Source organism: Giraffa tippelskirchi, chromosome 13 (assembly GCF_054371585.1).
Source record: "Giraffa tippelskirchi isolate mGirTip1 chromosome 13, T2T-mGirTip1v1.2.pri, whole genome shotgun sequence".
Lineage (NCBI taxonomy): Eukaryota > Metazoa > Chordata > Mammalia > Artiodactyla > Giraffidae > Giraffa > Giraffa tippelskirchi.
The window spans coordinates 117,965,074-117,984,928 of NC_137287.1; the positions used below are offsets into that span (position 1 = coordinate 117,965,074).

The 19,855-nt window shown below is 50.1% G+C and overlaps 1 protein-coding gene and 1 non-coding gene across 3 annotated transcripts in view; both read right to left on the reverse strand.

The window, feature by feature from the left end:
• PREX1 (phosphatidylinositol-3,4,5-trisphosphate dependent Rac exchange factor 1) overlaps window positions 1-19,855 on the reverse strand; it is a 178,152-nt gene that overhangs the window by 57,259 nt on the left and 101,038 nt on the right. For both annotated transcript variants that reach the window (XM_081560854.1, XM_081560855.1), the window contains exons 6-7: window positions 11,663-11,824; window positions 3,038-3,171 (exon numbers count right to left, since the gene is read on the reverse strand). In XM_081560854.1, the coding sequence (XP_081416980.1) occupies window positions 3,038-3,171; window positions 11,663-11,824 (296 nt within the window). The remainder of the gene's footprint in view (window positions 1-3,037; window positions 3,172-11,662; window positions 11,825-19,855) is intronic.
• Window positions 4,701-4,772, reverse strand: TRNAG-UCC (transfer RNA glycine (anticodon UCC)). The gene has a single exon. It is a non-coding gene; the product is annotated as a tRNA-Gly (tRNA).

Here is a 19,855-nt window from a genome sequence, read left to right on the forward strand (position 1 = left end):
AAGAAGCCTCTATTTTTATTTTTTTAATATGTATTTCTTTGGCCACCCGGGTCCTAGTTGCAGCAGGCAGGATCTTCGCTGTATCTTGGGGAATCTTTCATTGCAGCTTGTGGACTCAGTAGCTGAGCCACGCAAGGTTAGTTGCCCCTCTGCATGGGGGATCTTAGCTCCCCAACCAGGGATGGAACCTGCGTCCGCTGAATTGAAAGGCAGATTCCTAAGCACTGGACCACCAGGGAAGTCCTGAACAGCCTCCAGTTTTGAATCAGACCAGAAGCACTCTTGAGTCAGAGACCTCTCCTGACCCATGACCCAGACTGGTGGTGCCTGGCGAAGACATAACCGGAGGCAGACACCTACCAGCGTCGCGCGTTTCCTGAGACCACATCAGAGTCAGGCCGGGAGCTCACTGACTGCCCCATCCCTCCAAGACCACTCAGAGCCCAGCCCTCAGGCTCCTGATCCAGTGCAGGAAAGGTGGCAGCCTGCCAGCTTCTCCAGGGTGACATGTGCCCTCTGCCTCCAGCCAGCCCCACTTACTCGCAAGCCTGAGGCCAGAAACGGTGTTCCAAGAGCTTGTGCAGCCTCAGGGCTGGTCCCAGGAGGCCCCTCTAAGGGTCCAGGTCCACCAGCATCAGCTGCTGTCGCTCCAGCGGAGGAAGGGCCCGTGCGGGGGTGGCTGAAGCCTGAGCAAACAGCCTAGGCTGGGGGGGCCACGGGGGCCTGAAGGGACGTTCTGTTTTCTAAACCCCCGTGTCCTGGGAAAAGGGCCTGCTTCAGACGGCCTGGGGAGGTGCTGCGGGCAGGGCTCTGGATGGATGCTGGCAGCGGCCTTGGCATGGCCGAAGGAGGACTCTCAGGACAGCCCCAGTGAGGACAGGCAGGACGCGAGGCGCGAGAAGAAGGCAGCGTTGATTGAGGGACAGGAGGACACGAGAGAGTCGCACACAGACTAAGGGAGTGAGCGGGAAGAAAATGCCACGTGAGAAAGAGACACTGACCCAGCCACGCAGAGACGGTGGGGAAGGACATGGAGGCCTCTGACCAGAAGGAGCAAGTCCTGGAACAAGGGCGGAAGGGGGCAGAGGGAGGGGCCTGTGGCTGAAGTTCCTACTCTGTGCTAATGCTGCACTCACGGGATCACACTGAATAGGAACTTGTCACCTCTGGAGGTTAACAGCAATAGCAGCTACTCGTTCTGGGTATTTACTATGCGCCAAGCAAACAAGATGTTTGTCCTTCAAAATGAGTCTATAGGGCACAGGATAATTCAACTTATTCCACAGATGAGGAAATTGAAGCAGAGAGGCAAAGTCACGGAGCTAGAGAAATAATAAAGAACTCGGCTCTTAACCAAACACTACTGTAAAAAGGGGGTTTTACGAACCCCATTTTACAGAAGAGATAACTGAGGCTCAGAGGGGTCAGACTGCTGAAGGAGGACAATGAGAAGCTTCCCCACGCCCACACTGAACACTCCTCACTCATCCTGTGGAACGGTTCCTCACCACAACCTTCGGAGGCCAGTGGAATCAGATGAGGAAAATGAGGCTCAGGGAGACAGTAAGTGACAAGCCCAGAACCACAAAGGAAAGCAGAGGTGATGCTGAGAGTAGGGCCCAGATCTGGACCTCCCCTCAGCCCTAGCTTTTGCTAGATAAAAGAATAAAGAAGCCTCTGGCAAGTCACTCCCTGAAACAACATAGCGGAAGAAGTTTCATTCAAAAAGGGCTGCACTGGTCAGTTGCCACTGTCCTCCACCTCCTCAGCGAGAAAACTGAAAGACAGGAATTCTCTCGGCCCACCAACCTACCCACCCACTCGTCCATCCAACCATCCACTCACGCCCCCACCCCTCCGTCTCCTAACTTTCCCTCTCTCCACTCAGTCACTCATCTCTCCATCGACTCAACCATCCCATCACCCAACCTCCCACACCAGGGACTAGCCACTCTGGCAACTACCAACCAACCACTCCTCAGCACACCCATCCAATAGACCATCTATCCACTAATCTCTAAACCTCCACCATCCACCCAGCCTCCCAATTTTATGAGCATCCAACCATCCATCCGTCTACCCATTTACTTATAAAGGCCCCAACTCACCTTTCATCTAAACACACCTCTGCCAGCCCATCATGTCTTCATATCCATTCTCCAACGACCTAAACATAGATTCCCCCAACCTACTATCTATCCCTCGATCCAGCCAGCTCCTAAACGCCAACCACTCACTCATTCATCTACTCACTCATCCGTCACCAGTCAATTCATACACGCATCCACAAGCACTGCCTCCCGGCCTCCCTTCACCTATACCCATTAATCTCCCAAACTCCCACCTACGAATCTAGCCCTCCTCTCATTCGCCCACACATCCTACCACACATCCATCCCCATCGGTCTCCCGCTCATCCACCCGTCCACTCACTCTGCAAAGTTTAAGAACCTCCAATGAAAGACACAAAAATGACAAAGGCATCTTTCCCTCATAAAATGTCACAGGAGAAGGATCCCCTCCCCTCAAACCATCTATCTTTGGATCTTAGAATCACAGGATGTGAGTGCCACGAAAAAATCTCCAAACTCCCATGACTGTCTCGACCTACACTGTCCACTATAGCGGCCACAAGCCACATGTGACTACTGAGCACTTAAAAGGTCCCCAGCACAAACTGAGATGTGCTGTAACAGACACACTAGATTTTGAAGCTTTAGTGTACATTTTTTAAAAGAATGCAAAATACCTATTCAATCAATTTTTTAAACTGTTAGGTCGAATAATAATATTTGGGGATATACTGGGGTAAATAAAATGTATTATTTAAATTCATTCCACCTACCTCTTTTTGCTTCTCTAAATACGACTACTAGAAAATTTTAAGTAACCTATATTCCTGGAGATTGCTAATAGAGAACAAATCCCTCAACTCAGAGGAGAAAAGGGAGGCCTGGGGAGAAACTGTCAACAGTGCAACCCGATCCCAGCCTCCGGACTCCCTGGGGCAGCCCTGTCCCCGCCTCTAGCCACTCACCTGGATTTCCGCTTGCAATAGACAAGCAGGTTGTCGAAGAGGAAGAAAGCTCTCTCCTGGATGTTGCCCGCAGAGATTTTTAACAAAGTCCCTTGCAGGAGGAGCTGGGTGCAGATGTCCGTGAGGTTGGAGCCCTAGGAGAGCAACGGGGTGGGGAGGATGCAGTGCATGAGCTGGTGAATCCAGGAGAGCCCTTGGGAATAGCCCTCTTTGTTCCCAGAGACAGACCTGCTGCTGCCTCCCTCACACCCCCAAAAGCTCAGTGCCCCACTGGAAGCGAGCAGACAGAAACCCAGTACAACCCAATCGATGGCTTCCCTCTGGTGCGTATGCCAGAATAATGCTGGCAGGAGCATGCAGAGTTGATCACTGCTCAGAGAAGGGACCTGGGACCCGGTGAGGTGGAAGGACTCATTCAGCCCACATGCCCCAGGCTATGCTTTGTTACAGGTTTTGTTGCATTTTGTTTGGTTGGTTTTTTTGCCAGTTCCCTCCCCCCTTATTTATTTGTGTCTTGACTTGTTATTTTATCTCCTCCACGAGAATGCCACCTCTGGAACTTCTCTGGTGGTCCAGTGACTCAGACACCAAGCTCCCGAGGCAGAGGGCCCAGGTACAAGCCCTGGTCGGGGAACTAGATTCCACATGCCACAACCAAGAGTTCGCCTACCACACCTAAAGCTCCTGCATGCTGCAACTAAGACCGAGAACAGCCAAATAAACACATAAACATTGTTTAAATACTGGCAGAATTCATTATATATATATATATATATAAAGAATGCCACTTTCATAAGGACAGGAAGTATTATCAAGCATAAGCATTTGCCACTGTATTTCTAGCACCTCCCACACACTGTGGCACAGTAGGTGCTCAACAAACGCTTGCAGAACAATGACCAACCCCACATGAACACTACCAGGGGAAGGATTCTGAGCGTACTCCCTCTAGCTGGGGATGTGAGAGGAGATGGGAACGGTTCCTGAATTCTACCTGGTCATCTGTGATGCTAGGTGTGCGCAGCATGCACTGAACCTCCGTGGGGCTCAGGCCGTGTGGGGAGGCCTGGGAGGATGGCGAAGATAAAGAGGCTGAGAACACGGATGGGACGACGTCCCTGCTGGAAGGAGACCCCAGAGCCAGGAACCACACAGGTCCATCTGGAGCTCTGAGGGGACCAGGGCCGGGGCAGAGAGATTTTACAGTGATAAGAGAGAGGAAACGGGAAAGTGACCTGGGAGGGCATGGGCCCCTGGGGAGAAGGGGTCCCAGACCCATGCTCCTCTTCCGTCCTAGAAAGGCGGTTTCAGCTGGCACGTGACTGCCCAACCACAGACTCCACGTCTCAGCATCCCTCGCGCCAGGCGTGGTCCTGTGACGATATTCTGGCCACCGTGCCCCACTTCAACATCCTTTTCTTGAGAGAAAACCGCCTCCCTCCCGTTCCTCCATTATCCCCTCTTGTCTAGGCTGGAAGGTGGCCACAGCGGCAGGACCCGCTGTAGCAGACGGCAGAGGACAGCACTGGAAGGGGCCAGGGTCTGAATGCAGCAGAGCCGCCCCACCCCCAGCCTGCATCGCTACTGAGAAATAAACCACTGGGTTGTTTGTTTTTCTTGCTGTTTTTGTTTTGGCTGCATTGCATGGCATGCCGGATTTTAGTTCCCTGACCAGGGATCGAACCTGTGCCCCTGCAGTGGAAGTGCAGAGCCCGAACCACTGGACTACCAGGGAAATCCCGAGACATAAACTTTTATCTCACTTAGACCATTACAGTCTCTCTTTCGTAGAGCCTCCACCTTTAAGTGCTTGATGTACTTTAAATACATCAAGATAAGGATGGAGGCCCCATCCACAGGTGGGGCCTCTGACACTGAGGCCCAGGGGATATGACACAAAAGTGTTTATTTTAGCGGAAATTCATTATGAACCTGCAGATCACAGAGTAGGAAGAAAGCAAGAGACAAGATGCTGTCTCTGCCTGGAAATGAACTGAGGGAAGAAAGTGGGGGAATTCTTCACAGAATCTCCTTCCCCAGACACTCAGCACCCAGGAACGACAAGGTGTTCATACCCCAGAGAGGCCTGCCATCTCGATTATTTCTGAGACCCAGCATGGGGAACTGGTTTTGGCAACTCAGAAATGAGACTGTCTGCTAACTGCCCACTGCAATTCCCTCTGTTGCTGTCAGAGTTGGTTTGCTTGGTGCCCATGGACCAACTGGAAGCAACAAATCCATTCACCCAGTGGTGCCAGAGAGCCCCCTCTGGGTCTTGGGAAACCAGCTTCTTTGCAATCAAGGGATGTGCAGCCCAGGACACAAGCATATACCTGTTAACAAATCCCAGCCTGGACGCTTGTGTGCCACCGGCAGATACGTGACGCCCACAGCACAGCGACCCAGCAAGGTAGTGTGCCTGCTACTCTAAGGGTGTGGGGGCAAAAGGGCCGCTTGGAGCCTCAGCATCTGTGCAAACAGGGAGAGCGCGACTCCCCGGTGATGAGACGCCATCCGTGGCCCACAGGGGAGCTCAGACAGCAACGTGACAGTTCCTTTGAGACCATGTGCTTCTGTCTCCCCCGCCCACCTCACTCGTGCCCACCTACCAGTCCTTCCAGGCTCCAAAGGGGATTTGGGGTGCTTGCATGTGCTGTGCTTAGTTGCTCAGTCGTGTCCGACTCTTTGCAACCCCATGGACTGTAGCTCACCAGGCTCCTCTGTCCATGGGATTCTCCAGGCAAGAATACTGGAGTGGGTGCCCATTTCCTTCTCCAGGGGATCTTCTCGACCCAGGAATTGAACCCAGGTCTCCCACATCGCAGGAGGATTCTTAACCGTCTGAGCCACCAGGAAAGCATTCCAATGTATAGTATTGTAGAATAACTACACTCAGAGTAAAGGGAATACCCAGATTTGTAAGATACAGAGCACCAGCTGACACCAAAATGAAGGGAACCAAAATGCTGTCATGCCCATTGCCCTCCAGGGTAGAAGGCTGCTTGTATAGCACCCTACCACCTGGCCTGGCTGGAGGGACCAAGAGCCCAGAGGTCATGCAGACTAGACGAAGGCCAGGGGACCGCAGAGGGAAAGCACACCCAGCCTAGGAAGTTGCCTCCTTGGCCTCGGCCGAGGGCCACCTGGAAAACTGCCTCTGAAGTGCCCAGGACACTGCAGAGGGAGGCCCCTTCCATCCCAGGCCTGCTAAGAAAGAAGCCCAGCCGACAGTCTCCCTGGAACCCCTGAACCCAGATCAGGGGTGGCTCTAGGGACCAAATACACATGAAGAGGCTGAACACGACAGTGTCCGCCGGTCAGGGCTGCAGCCCTCCCTCAGACAGTGCGGAAGTGAAGCAGAGACGCGCAGAGAAGAAGCCGAAAGGTGATGCAGGCGCAGGGCTTACCACCCGCTGACTCCGGTTCTAAGCATCTCACAGAACTCCATTAATCCTTACAGCTCTTCTTTTACAGAAACGGAGTTTCACTTTAGGAAACAAAGGCACAGAACAGTGAACTGACTTGTTCAAGGTCATACAGCTAGTCTGGGCTTCCCTGGTAGCTCAGTTGGTAAAGAATCTGTCTGCAAAGCAGGAGACCCCGGTTCGATTCCTGGGTCTGGAAGATCCCCTGGAGAAGTGATAGGCTACACACTCCAGTATTCTTGGGCTTCCCTGGTGGCTCAGATGGTAAAGAATCTGCCTGCATTGCAGGAGACCTGGGTTCAATCCCTGGGTTGGGAAGATCCCCTGGAGAAGGGAAAGGCTACCCACTCCAGTATTCTGGCCTGGAGAATTCCATGGACTGTATAGTCCATGGGGTCGCAAAGAGTTGGACACGACTGAGAGACTTTCATGACGACGATACAGCTAGTCAGTGGGTGAGCTGAGACCTGAACCCAGACAGGTGGCCCTATCGTCCTACCCACTCCCCTCTGCCACCTGTGCTCCTCGTAGACGGGGACCCGAAGCGTTTCTGATGCATTTGTCAGCCTAGAGCAGGGGTCTTCAGAGGGACAAGAGCACAAGGCATCCCAGAGAGGGTGGGAAGAACATACAAGAACTTCTATTTATGGTCCCTCTTTTTAACGACTTTATGTTTTCCTCATGCTTCTTTCCTGCTGTGCCTCTTTCAGGGAATGAGCAGTGGACAGTCTCTTAAACCAGGGCTTCCAGAGCCAGCAAGAGTGGTGTGTTCTCTCTTTTTCTTATTAAGAACATGCATGTCTTTTTATGACTGTGAGCTTCTCACGGAAGTCTGTGGAGCATCCCTTTGCAGGAAGGTCAGCCCACACTGGTACAAGCCCTGCCAAAGTTGCATGATGCTTTCTCATCTAAAAAAATCAAACAAGAAATCCTGCTTCGCAGCCACGGCTCTTCCTGACATTTATGGAGTATTTACTCTGAACCAATAAAAAAAAAAAAAAAAACCCACTGTTCTGAGCACTTTGCATTCATCTAATCCCCGAATCCTCAAGTGACCCGTGTGGCCTCCTGCCACTATCCAAACTTATCAGATAAGAAAACCGAGGCAAAGGCACCCCTCCAAGCAGAGGGGGTAGGCCCATACACTTACTTCCACACTCTTGTGACATATTCCCATTTCCTGGTGCTCAATAAAATGGATTTATAGATTACCTTATCTAGTTTTAGCTAAACCAGTCCCACAACTAAAAAGGACAATTGGCTTATAGAGGATCAAGCCAAAAAAAACCCACAGATCAGAGATCAAACTAATGATGCAAGCCTGAGCACACAGCAAGAGGGTGGCCAAGACAAGATCAACCTCCCCCGGAAACAAGTCCCTTGCCAGCCATATTCCAAGAGAGACAACAGCTATCTAATCAGATTGGCAAGAGGTCAAGCAGACTAGAAAGTATCATGAAGAGAATCAGAAATGAGGACCTGCAACCACCTGTGTTCACTGTGAACGCCGCCCTAAGTCATCCTGTCCCCTGAGGTGCTAACTGCTGATGGCATGAAGTTATTGCAAGCAGCTTCACAGTTAAACATTATTTGTCCTTAAGTGAAGTGAAGTCGCTCAGTCGTGTCCGACTCTGCTACCCCATGGACTGTAGCCTACCAGGATCCTCCATCCACGGGATTTTCCAGGCAAGAGTACTAGAGTGGGTTGCCATTTCCTTCTCCAGGGGATCTTCCTGACCCAAGGATTGAACCCAGGTCTCCCGAACTGTAGGCAGACGCTTTACAGTCTGAGCCACCAACTGTTTTTTTTGTTTATTTGTTCTAGCTGGAACACATTATTTTCCCAAGTCCACTCTGAGGATCAAACTTGAAAACCTTTCTACTATACAGAAAACTATGTCACATTTTCCTAAAATCATCTGTGTTCTATGCTTCACTTTATTGACAAAATGACACCAGGAGACAACTTTAGAGATACTATTTCTGAAATTAGACAAGTAAAAGTGAAAGTGTGGTTGCTCAGTCGTGTCTGACTCTTTGTGACCCTATGGACTACAGTCCACCAGGCTCCTCTGTTCATGAAATTCTCTAGGCAAGAATACTGGAGTGGATTCCCATTTCCTTCTCCAAGGAATTTTCCTGACCCAGGGATCGAACCTGGGTCTCCTACACTGAGGGCAGATTCTTTACTGACTGAACCACAAGGGAAGTCCGAAATTAGACAAGTAGGGGGAAATGAGTCCAGGAGAATAAGACAGACTTGCTTAAGGCAGGATCACCTGTAAGTTAAAAGGCTGGACCCAAAGTCAAGAGCCTGCACCTCAGTTTTCTACTCTGTAAAATGGGGATAGCAACAGCCCTCTCTTACAGTGTTGGAATAATGTGTAACATGTGCTCAATAATTGCCAGCAACTCTTACTCTAGGTCACTTTATTTCCTACTGCACCCAGCAACACTGATCAAAATAAGGGCCATTCTCAAATTGCAGATTTTTCAGGGTCAAAAGAGCCTCAGAGACCCTTAGTTCCTATTTCCCTAGGCATTTACCAGAAGGCATCTGGAAATCACTTCTGGTCTGGCTGCCAAAATGCTTGCTTAATGCTCTCCTCACAAGGGCCCACATGAGAAATCTTCTTTCTAGCTGGATGTCAAGAACTCTGTCTCCCAGAAGAATTGCCCAGCTTCTTCCTTTTTTGACAAATGAATACTAAGTAACTTATGTGTCCTGCTCTTTTTACCTTGGCTGCCAGGAAGCTCAAAGCCTAAACAGACAGATACTTAAACATATCCACTGTATATACACTTCAGGTTAGCATATTTGGTGAAAGTAGCCAAGTGACCGATTTCTGGCCAGTGAGATGGAAAAGGAATTCCCTCTGGAGCTTCTGGGAAATGTTTTCCTCTATGAGGGAGGAGAACTGTGTCCCATCTCCTCCTGATTTGTATCAGATGATACTTGGAGCTGCGCCATCATGGAACCACAGAGGGTCACAAGAAACCAAATCAGAGCTCTGGCATCATGAAGGTGAAACGAGATTCCTTAGAGGAAACACCCTAACTGACACAATTTTCAGTTGCAGGAACAGAAACCAAGCTAAGCATGTTAAACAGAAAAAAAAATGAGGGCCTTACTCAATTCTTGGAGGAGCTAGAGCAGCCTAGAATCACAGCTGTCAGAAAACCAAGAACACTGAAGAACTGGCCCTCCAGGAGAGCCACTGCCCCTGCCCTAACTGGGGAAAGGGACAATCAGACCCCCGCCTGCCCAAGCTGGTGTGTGCGTGCTCAGTGGCTTCAGTTGTGTCTGACTCTTCGCAACCCCATAGACTGTATAGCCCGCCAGGCTTCTCTGTCCATGGGAGTTTCCAGTTAAGAACACTGGAGTGGGTTGCCATGCCCTCCTTCAGGGGATCGTCTCAACCCAGCGATCGAACCCACGTCTCCTACATTGCAGGTGGATTCTTCACTGTCGAGCCAGTGGGAAAGCCCGCCCAAGCTGGTACTCTGAGGAAATGCTGCCCAAGCTGCTGCTGCCAGGCCTCAGGTGATGTAGCCTTAACTATCAGCTACAAAGCCACCCTGTCCTGCCATATACACACCGACAACAGCACAGTAGAGGCCCCCTTGACACCCAGAAGCTGGAAGCTGGGCCTTCTGCAAATGCTGTCACAGGGAGCCAACACAACCACGGCTGTGGTTTGCTGCAAGAGCAAAAGGGTGACTTCTGTCCCAACCCTGCCTTCCAAATCTCATGCAGCTGGATCTGATCTTGGCCGATCCCATCCCATCTCAGGGAGTCTGAGAAATGCAATTATTTGTTCTCCAGCCTCAGCTGGGCAGGAAGGAGAGTGGGCACATGATAAACACTAATGCACAACCACCCACCTCCTTCCTGAACACAGGCCTCTCCCCTCTGCAGCCACACCCTCGACCTCCCAGCGATACAGTCTCATTTAGGACTCCCCAACACAGGGAAAGTGTTCCAGGAGGCGAAAGTGGTAAAGAATCTGCCTGCTAATGCAGGAAACACAAGAGGTGTGGGTTCAGTCCCTGGGTTGGGAAGGTTCCCTGGAGGAGGCAATGGCAACCCACTCCAATATACTTGACTGAAAAATTCCATGGACAGAGGAACCTGGCAGGCTGCAGTCCATGGGGTCACAAAGAGTCGGATACGACTGAGCGACAGAACACACACACACACAACACAGGAAGATGAAGTAGAAATCCCAAACGAAGCACGTGCCAGAAAACCCAAACGGTCTAAGGCCGATGATTCAGAGAAAAATCTATGTCCAAGAGTCTTCCCTCTTTAGTCTCAATCTCCCATTCCAGCTGTACTTACTTGGATATTAACTTTTTTATTTATTCAGATTTTCTCATTTCCTTCTACAGATTTTCAGGAAGCTCTAATAATTTAAGGAAGCCACAACAGAAGAGATCAAGAACCCCATCCCTGAATAATCATGACCACAGTAATATCCATGTGCTTGTGCTAAGTCGCTTTCCGTCGTGTCTGACTCTTAGCGACCCCCGGACTGCAGCCCACCGGGCTTCTCTGCCCACGGGACTCTCTAGGCAAGAATACTGGAATGGGTTGCCACGCCCTCCTCCAAGTCATTGTCCCCATCCAGAGACTGAACCTGTGTCGCCTGCATCTTCTGCATTGCAGGCAGATTCTTTACCGCTGAGCCACCAGGGAAGCCCAGTAATAGCCATACCTACCATTCATTGAGTACCTACTATGTACAGGTATAGATAAGGAAAGCATGGTTCAGAGAAGTTAAGACATTTGCCTAAAGCCACCGTAAAAGAGTGTTAAAGCCAGAATTCTGTCCTGGAGTGAACCCTTATACACTACCCTTGACCTTGGCATTCAAAGGACACCAGGCAGGTCAGGAAACACGTGAAGGAGAGTGATTGGGGGTGGGGTAGGGAGAAAAACTAGAGGCTTCAAAGGCTGATGCCATGAAAAATGGGGGCCAAGGGTTACCAATTTTTTAAGAGAAACTTGAAATCTATACTTTTATGTGGACCTCACTGAAAAATAATTAAACTTTTTTTTGGCAAACAACATGCAGGCCAAACAAAATATGCCGCAGGTCAAAGCTGGTGCCTAGACGGCAGTGTGAACCCACAGCTGTGCACTCCCCCAGCCTGGGTCTGTCTCCAGCCCAGAAGGTTCTTTCTGCCCCAGACACACCTCCCAGCCTTCGATGTGCGACTGCAGCTGCTCCAGGGCCTCGAGCTTCTCCATCTGCCGCTTGGTCTCATTGATATTGGAGCAGACGGTCTTCATGGCCTGCAGAGCGCTCTGGACTGCGGGGTGGTCGGGGTGCTTGCCGGGGGTCCTCTTGGCCAGCTCCTAGGTTAGAGGAGAGGGCAAGGATGAGCAAAATCAACCCAGAGGGCACCAAACGGCCTCCAGATCGCCCAGGTCTGAGCCAAGTCCCAGCTCTGCTCTGAACAAACTGGGACCTGGAGCTGGGGAACCTCATTCATTCATTCACACATTCAACAAATGTCCCCTGAGCAGCATCTCCAAAACAGGCAGCATTCTAGGGGATACATTTGTTAATAAACTAGAAAAATTCTTCATCTGGTGGATACTGCATGTATGCATACTCAGTCGTTTCAATCGTGTCAGACTCTGCGACCCTATGGACTGTAGCCCACCAGGCTCCTCTGTCCACAGGATTCTCCAGGCAAGAATACCGGAGTGGGTTGCCATGCCCTCCTCTGGGGATCTTCCCGACCCAGGGCTCAAACCAGTGTCTCCTACGTCTCCTGCACTGCAGGAGGATTCTTTACCCACTGAGCCACCTGGGAAGCCCCTGGAGGATATTACTTTCTAATAAAGAAGATGGGCTTAAAAAAAGAAAAGTATATTACACAAGATCAGACAAATATTATGAAGACACATCAGAACAAGGGGCTACAAGGTCTTGGGCAAGGAAGTGTTCTTTCAAAAAAGGAGGGCAGGGAAGGTCCCTCCAAGGGGGTTGACATCTGAACAGAGAGTGTGGACAAAGCCAAGGAGGGACTCCTGTAAAAATCTGGGGGAAGAGCATGTCTGGCAGCAGGAACAGCAAATGCAAAGGAGCAGAGTGGGAGGGCATGGGGTGTGAAAGGGAAATATCCCGGAGGCAGTGTGGCTGGAGGAGAGAAAACAAGAGAGAGAGAAGGAGAAAGAGAGAGAGTCAGAGGCAGAGTCTGGTAGATCACACAGTGGTCACAGACACTGCCCCTCCCCAGCCCCCAGCTTTCTCATCTGTAAAATGGGTGTAAAAGGGAAACATCCCAGGGGCAGTGTGGCTGGAGGAGAGAAAACGAGAGAGAGAAGGAGAAAGAGAGAGAGTCTGGTAGATCACAGAGGTGGTCACAGACACTGCCCCTTCCCGACTCCCAGCTTTCTTTCTGTAAAATGGGTATAAAGAACACTTTGGGGACTTCCCTGGCAGTCCAGCAGTTGAGCCCTCCAGGGCAAGGGGTACAGGTTTGATCCCTAGTCTGGGAGCTAAGTTTCCACATGCCTCCTGGCCAAACCAGAACATAAACAACAGAAGTAATACTGTAACAAATTCAATAAAGAGTTTAAAAATGGTGCACCTCAAAAAAAAAAAAAAGAAAGAAAGAAATCTTTAAAAAAAAAAAAACAGAACTGCTGGCCTTCACAGGGACATGGAGAAAAGACGTAAAGAGGCCAGTCAGGAGCCTGAATCTGCCAGCCCCTCCCCATCATTTCTCACCACAGCACAGGCCGAGCCATTCCAGAGGACAGGCGGGTCTTAATCCAAGGGTTCCAGCCCCATAGGAAGTGTGATAAGGAACTGAGACGCAGAGACTAGCCAGGCCTCGAGATATCAGGGGAGATTTTCAGGCCGCACTGCTTAACCAACAGGACCAGGCTGGCACAGATAATTTGCTCTAATCAGCTGGCCTCAGCATGCCCGAATGTTTGAGTATCTCTCCATCTCTCCACTCTCAAAAATCACAGATATGACACTCTGGCCGGCTGGTTCCCAGCACAGCCATACATGGGTTCCAGGGCTGTTTCCACTTCCAGGCAGCTGGGTGACCTTGGCCCAGATGCCCTCCATCCTGAGCTGCAGGTTTATCATCTGAAAACCAGTGATGGGACTTCCCTGTGGTCCAGCGGTTAAGACTCCATGCTCCCAACACTGGGGGCCCAGGTTTGAGCCCTGGTCAGGGAACTAGATCCCACGTGCCTCTAACTAAGATCTCATCTGCCACAACAAAGATCGAAGATACCACGGGCCACAACTAAGGCCCGACACAGCTAAATAAATAAATTTAAAGAAAAAAAAAGAAAAGAAAACCAGTGATGAGAAGGAAGATGGTGACAAGGACTGCAGGCAGCAGTCAATGCCTACTGAGCCTCCACCCTGTGCCTGGGAGGTAGGTTCTGTTATTATCCCATTTAACAGATGAGGAGACGGAGGCTCAGTGGGATGGACCAAGGCCTCTGAGAAGTAAGAGGAGGAACCTGGATCTGAACCTGGCCATCCAGTTCTGCTCACAGTCATTTGTTATCATTGTTCAGTTGCTCGCTCATTCGTGTCCGACTCTTCATGACCCCCACGGACTGCAGCATGCCGGGCTCCCTGTCCTTCACTATCTCCTGGAGTTTGCTCAAACTCATGTCCATTGAGTCTATCACGAGTGAGTGAGTGAGTGAGTGGAAGTTTCTCAGTCGTGCCTGACTCTTTGAGAACCCATGGACTACACAGTCCATGGAATTCTCCAGGCCAGAATACTGGAGGGGGAAGGGAGGAAGGGGCCCAGACAACAGCGCCAAGTGGTGAAAGGGCTCGTGATAAATCAGAGAAGGGGAAGGACAGTGTGGGCCGGAAAGGCTTCAAGGAGGAAGTGAAGCAGAGGCAGGCCGGTCACTGAGTATCGAGCTCGTCGCACTGGGTTGGCCAAAATGTTTGTTCGGGTTTTAATAGCATGCAGGAAAACCCGAACAAACTTTTCAGCCAACCCAGTACATAAGGGACGTATTTCCATTGTCTCCCAAACTCAATAGGGACAGACTGAGCCCAAGTCAGCCCTCAGGGAGCTCACGGTCAAAGGGAGAAGAGTCCACAAGCTGAGCCTTAACCACTGACAGTAACAACAAGAGCTAATACTCCGGGAGGGCGTACGTTCTCGTCAGGCTCCCGGAACCCTCACATCAGCCCCATGAGATGGTTCCTGTTTTTACCCTCATCTGACACATGTGAGGACTGAAGCCCAGAGAGGTCAGGTCATCTGCCTGAGGTCACACAGCAGACCCCAGACCCCTAACCAGTCTGGCTCTGGGGTCAGTGCTCTGAACTGCTATACTGCTATACTGTTTCTGAGAGTTAGATAAGAATACTTTCCTCTCTAATAAATATAAGTTATATGACGGATAAGTGATAGGTGACAAATGAGGACAGAGAGTGAGGGAGGTGCCATGGCCTGTCTTTGAGGAGCTGGGCCTCCAGATGGAGACCTGAATGAAGTGAGGGCATGGGCCATACAAAAACGTGTGGGAATGACATCCCAGGCAAGAGAGGAGCACAAGCAAAGGCCCTGAGGCTGCAAGAAACAGCAAGGAGGCCAGAGAGGCTGCAGCAGAGTGAGAAAGAAAACCACGTGTGATGAGGTTGGAGGCACGAGCTAAACACAGATTAGGGAAGACCAGGGTGTGCTCTTCAGGTTCATCCCAAGAGCCTCGGGGAAGCCATGGGGGTGGTTATGAGCTGAGGCCTAACAACATCCCATTTATTCAGCCTTTACAGAATCCGTCTGACTGCCAAGGGGAAGATGCACTGGCGAGAACATAAAATGAACATAAAAGCCAGAGAACTGGCTAGTGGCTACTGGTCAAGGCAAGAGATGCTCAAGACATGAACCAGGAAACTCAGGGGTCCTCCTCTGATGGGTTCCCTGAGGGGCTGCCAACACCCAGTAGCTAGTAAAAATGAAAGAAAGGTTAGTTCCCTTTTCTGTCTGTCTGTCCTGCCTGAGATCAGTGCTAGGCATAGAGAACTGAAACTCAGCAGGGTGTTCTGACCAGGATCCTCGCTGGACCAAAACTGAAGGAAAAGGGTTAGTTTTGTTTTCTTGGTTCACAAGGGAGTGTGGGCTCCACTCTGCCCAGCTACAAACCCAAGCCTGTTTCTGCCCCTGGGCCTTTGCACATGCTTTGCCCGTTACTTGCACTCTATCTCCAAACTGTAAGAAGTGGTACTGCACTGGCATATGGACAGGTATACAGATCCATGGAAAAGGACTGAGAGTACAGAAATAAATCCTTACATTTATGGTCAGTAAATTTTTAACAAAGTGTTAAGACAATTAAATGGGGAAAGAACAGTCTTTTCAACAAATGCTAGTGGGAAAACTGAGTATCCACATACAAAAAAAATTAAGTTGGACTCCTTCTCACACTGTATACAAAGATTAACTCAAAGTGGATCACAGACCTAAAAGTAAGAGCTGAAACTATAAAACTGTTAGAAGAAAACATAGGTGTAAATCTTTGTGACCTTGGGGTAGGCAAAGCATTATTAGATATGATACCAGATGTATAGGCAACTAAACAAATTAGATTAACTGGACTTTAGCAAAGTTAAAAACATTGTGCTCCAAAGACTATAAAGAAAGAGAAAAGACAATCTACAGAATGTGTAAATTATTAATATATATCTAACAAGGGACTCGTTTCCAGTATATACAAAAAACTCTTACAACTTAATAAAAAGACAAATAACTCAATTCTTTTTTTAAAAAAGCAAAAGGTTTAAATAGACATCTCTCAAAGACAATACACCAATGGCCAATAAACTTGTGAAAAGATCAGTATCATTAGTCATTACAGAAATCCAAAACAAAACCACAATGAGGTAACACTTCACACCCCCTAGAATGGCTATAATCAAAAAGACAATAACTAGTGTTGGTGAGGATGGAGAGAAATTAGAATCCTCATACATTGCAAGAAGAACTATAAAATTGTGCAGCAGCTTTGGAAAAGAGTTTGGCAATTCCCTAATGACAACTGGACCTGGCCATACCTCAAACCATGTATCCATATATGTTTCAGTTACGTGAGCCCCTTTTTTTTTGGCCACATCATGTAGCTTGCAGGATATCAGTTCCCAGATCAGAGATCAAACCAGGCCCTGGCAGTGAAAGTGTAGGGCCCATTTTTTTTTTAATTAAGCCTGCTTGAGCTAGTTTTTCCATCCCTTGTATCTGAAAGAGTCCCTACTCCTTCATAATCCCAGAGAGACTGCAAGGATCTGGAATCCCAAAGATGTCCCAGTCAATCCTAGACAAGCATAAAATATGGGTATCTTCAAAATTAATGGAAGTGTGAGCTGCTCTAACAAAGGTCTTACATGCAAAAGGAGGGAGGTGAGAAGGCTCCTGCCCAATTCAGAACACACTGTCTTAGTGAGCTACAACAGAGTCACGTTCAAAATAGACAGACTACAGTGTTGAAAACCCTGCCATCCACATCCAAGGTAGAACAGCTTTATGAACATACAGGGCTTGCTTGGCCCAGAGAAGAGTATTTCTGGAAAGAACTCAAAAGCTGCTTGTTAAGCATCTTGGGCAGGGGGGGTGTTGGGGGGTGGAGGGTGGGGAGAAGGTCTCCCAGGTGGTGTTAGTGGTAAAGAACCCACCTGCCGATGCAGGAGACATGAGAGACATAGGTTCAATTCCTGGGTTGGGAAGATCCCCTGGAGGAGGGCATGGCAACCCACTCCAGTATTCTTGCCCGGAGAATCCCATGGACAGAGGAACCTGGCGAGCTACGGTCCATGGGGTCACACAGAGTCAGACACGGCTGAAGGGACTTAGCGCGCGCACACACACACACACACACACACACACACACAAGCATCTTGGGAGAACTACATGACCAAGAAGAAACTCTCTGCATCTGTAAGACCTCAGAGGGTCCTCAAGTGGACTGAGTGTACATATGAATAAAATGGGATCACAAACATATCTGAAGGTTGTGGCCAGGATCAAACGGAATGATGAATGTAAAAGTGTCAGTAGTGAGTAAGGACATGAACTATTTATTTATCATGGTTATCTCCATCCTAATAATAGCTCTTACATTTATTATTATTCCTATGTAGTAATAATAACAGTGAAAGTTGTAGTCATAGTAGTAATCATAATATCTAGCATTTGAGTATTTACTAAGTATGCCAAGTACTGTTCTAAACTTCAATTTCTTAAGTCATTTTATCCTCAAATCATCTCAACGAGGTGTGTTAGTTGCTCAGTCATGTCCAACTCTTTTGCGACCCCATGGACAGTAGCCTGCCAGGCTCCTCTGTCCATGGAATTCTCCAGGCAAGAATACTGGAGTGGGTTGCCATTCCCTTCTCCAGAGGATCTTCCCGACCCAGGGATGGAACCCAGGTCTCCTGCATCAAAGGCAGATTCTTCACTGTCTGAGCCACCAGGCAAGCCCATGAGATAGTACCCTGTTTATCTTCAGGCTACAGGGAAACAGACTAAGGGACAGAGAGGCAAGGTCTCTTGTACAAGGTCACAGAGCCAGAAGGCAGGACCTGGTGGACACCCAACCCCATCGATGGGCCCCCCAGAAACAGTACCAGTCGTAAATGAACACTTCCAAAAGCAGGCTCTTAGACCAAACATGCAATGTCTGAGCAGAGTCAGGCCCTGGGGACTCCTTAGAAAAACTAAGGGCAGAGAAGGGAGGGGGGCTGTGCCACGGGCACCCAGCAAATCAGCAGCGGAAGCCCCTCAGGCCCAGGCCGGGTGACCCCTCCCCAGGCGGAAGCCTCTCCAGGCCCAGGCCAGGTGACCTCTCCCCAGCATCCGTCCAGCCAGCCCCATGTGGTTTCAGAAGCGGGGCCCGAGGTGAGGGCTTCCTAGAAGAGAGGATGTCAGAGCAGAGGAGTCGCCACTTCCGCCAGAGGCCCCGTCAGCCCCTCCCCTCCCATCACATTTACCAAAAGGACGCCTGCTGGTGTCCACTCTGGGTGGCCACGTAGTGTCCCCAGAGGTGTGGGCACAGGGCCTCCAACTCCAGGCCACATCGCGGCATCAAGGAAATGTGACTGCAGCCAACTCCTCCTTTCTGGCTCAGCTTGGCTCAAGATTCACAACATGGGGCGAGGCGGCAGAGGAAGAAAGGGGCGAGGGGGTGGCAGGGAGGAGACGGGCCCCCATTTTCCCGTGCTCTCCCTCATCACGGAGTCCAAGCGAGGCCGCTCCAGGCCAGCTCCCAGGGCATGTTCGAGAACCTTACATCTCCGGGCCGCAGCTCCCAGCTCAAGGAGAGCATGAGAAAGCGGGGGATTCCCCAGTGGTTAGGCCTCCCCACTTTCACTGCTGAGGCCACGAGTTTGATCCCTGGAGGACCAGAGTCGACCCAACGAGCCCTGGGTCTGGGACTTTACACGACACAGGCAGGAAAGACACACTCTCTTCTCCCTCTTGGCCACGCCAATCAGATGCAGGTCTGAGGAGGTGTGCTGCTGGAGGCCAGTGCGGCCACCATGAGACGGGAACCTCCCAGGACAAGGCGGACACAGAGGAAAACCGAGCCAGGAGACGGGATGAGTATGACCATCACTGGAGCCCCTGGATACAGCCATGAGAAGACAGATCCATAAAATCACGGTGTGAAAACAGATGGATCTGTCACCTGAAGAAGGGGCAATATCCACTGCTCACTGTGACGTGAGCTTGATGGAGGCTCCAGAGGAGACATGAGAGGTGAAAGGCATGCTGTCTCCTCTACAAAGAGAATAGGGCAGCCCAGAGGTTGGGACAGTCACCAATGGGGCCTGGATCCTGTGGAGCACCCCCACTCTCTGTGAATACTTCAGCCGGCTCCAGGAGGGGCTGATCTTGCACCCGACTGTGGCTGTGTCCACAGACCCCCACCTGAGGCACCCCCATCGAAAGCTCAGCAAGCCAAGCTCTGATCTTTTTTATTAAGTCTTTTCCTGTATTTCAGTTCTGGGTCCCCACATGCCCTATCTAGGGCGACAGCAGGTTGCAAATGAATAGGCAGTGACAAGACCCACCACCCCTCACAAGAAAAAGAAAACAAGAGACAAAACACATGTGTAGTCCAAGAAAACCCAGAACTGAAAAAGCTGTCTGGCATAAAACAACAAAAGCTCCATGTGCGGCAACTGTATAAAATATATTTCATGCCAATGTGTTTCCGATGTTACCAGTTCCAGCCCCTGCTGCATGTTTGTAAACTGTAGCCCCCTTGGATGAGGAATTAATGGGAGAAAAGAAATAATGCATGTGGGTCTTTTAAACACCTTCCTTCCACTTGGGGAGATAGCGGAGACGACAGCAGGAAAAGGGCTCAGGTCTGGGAGTTCCCGTT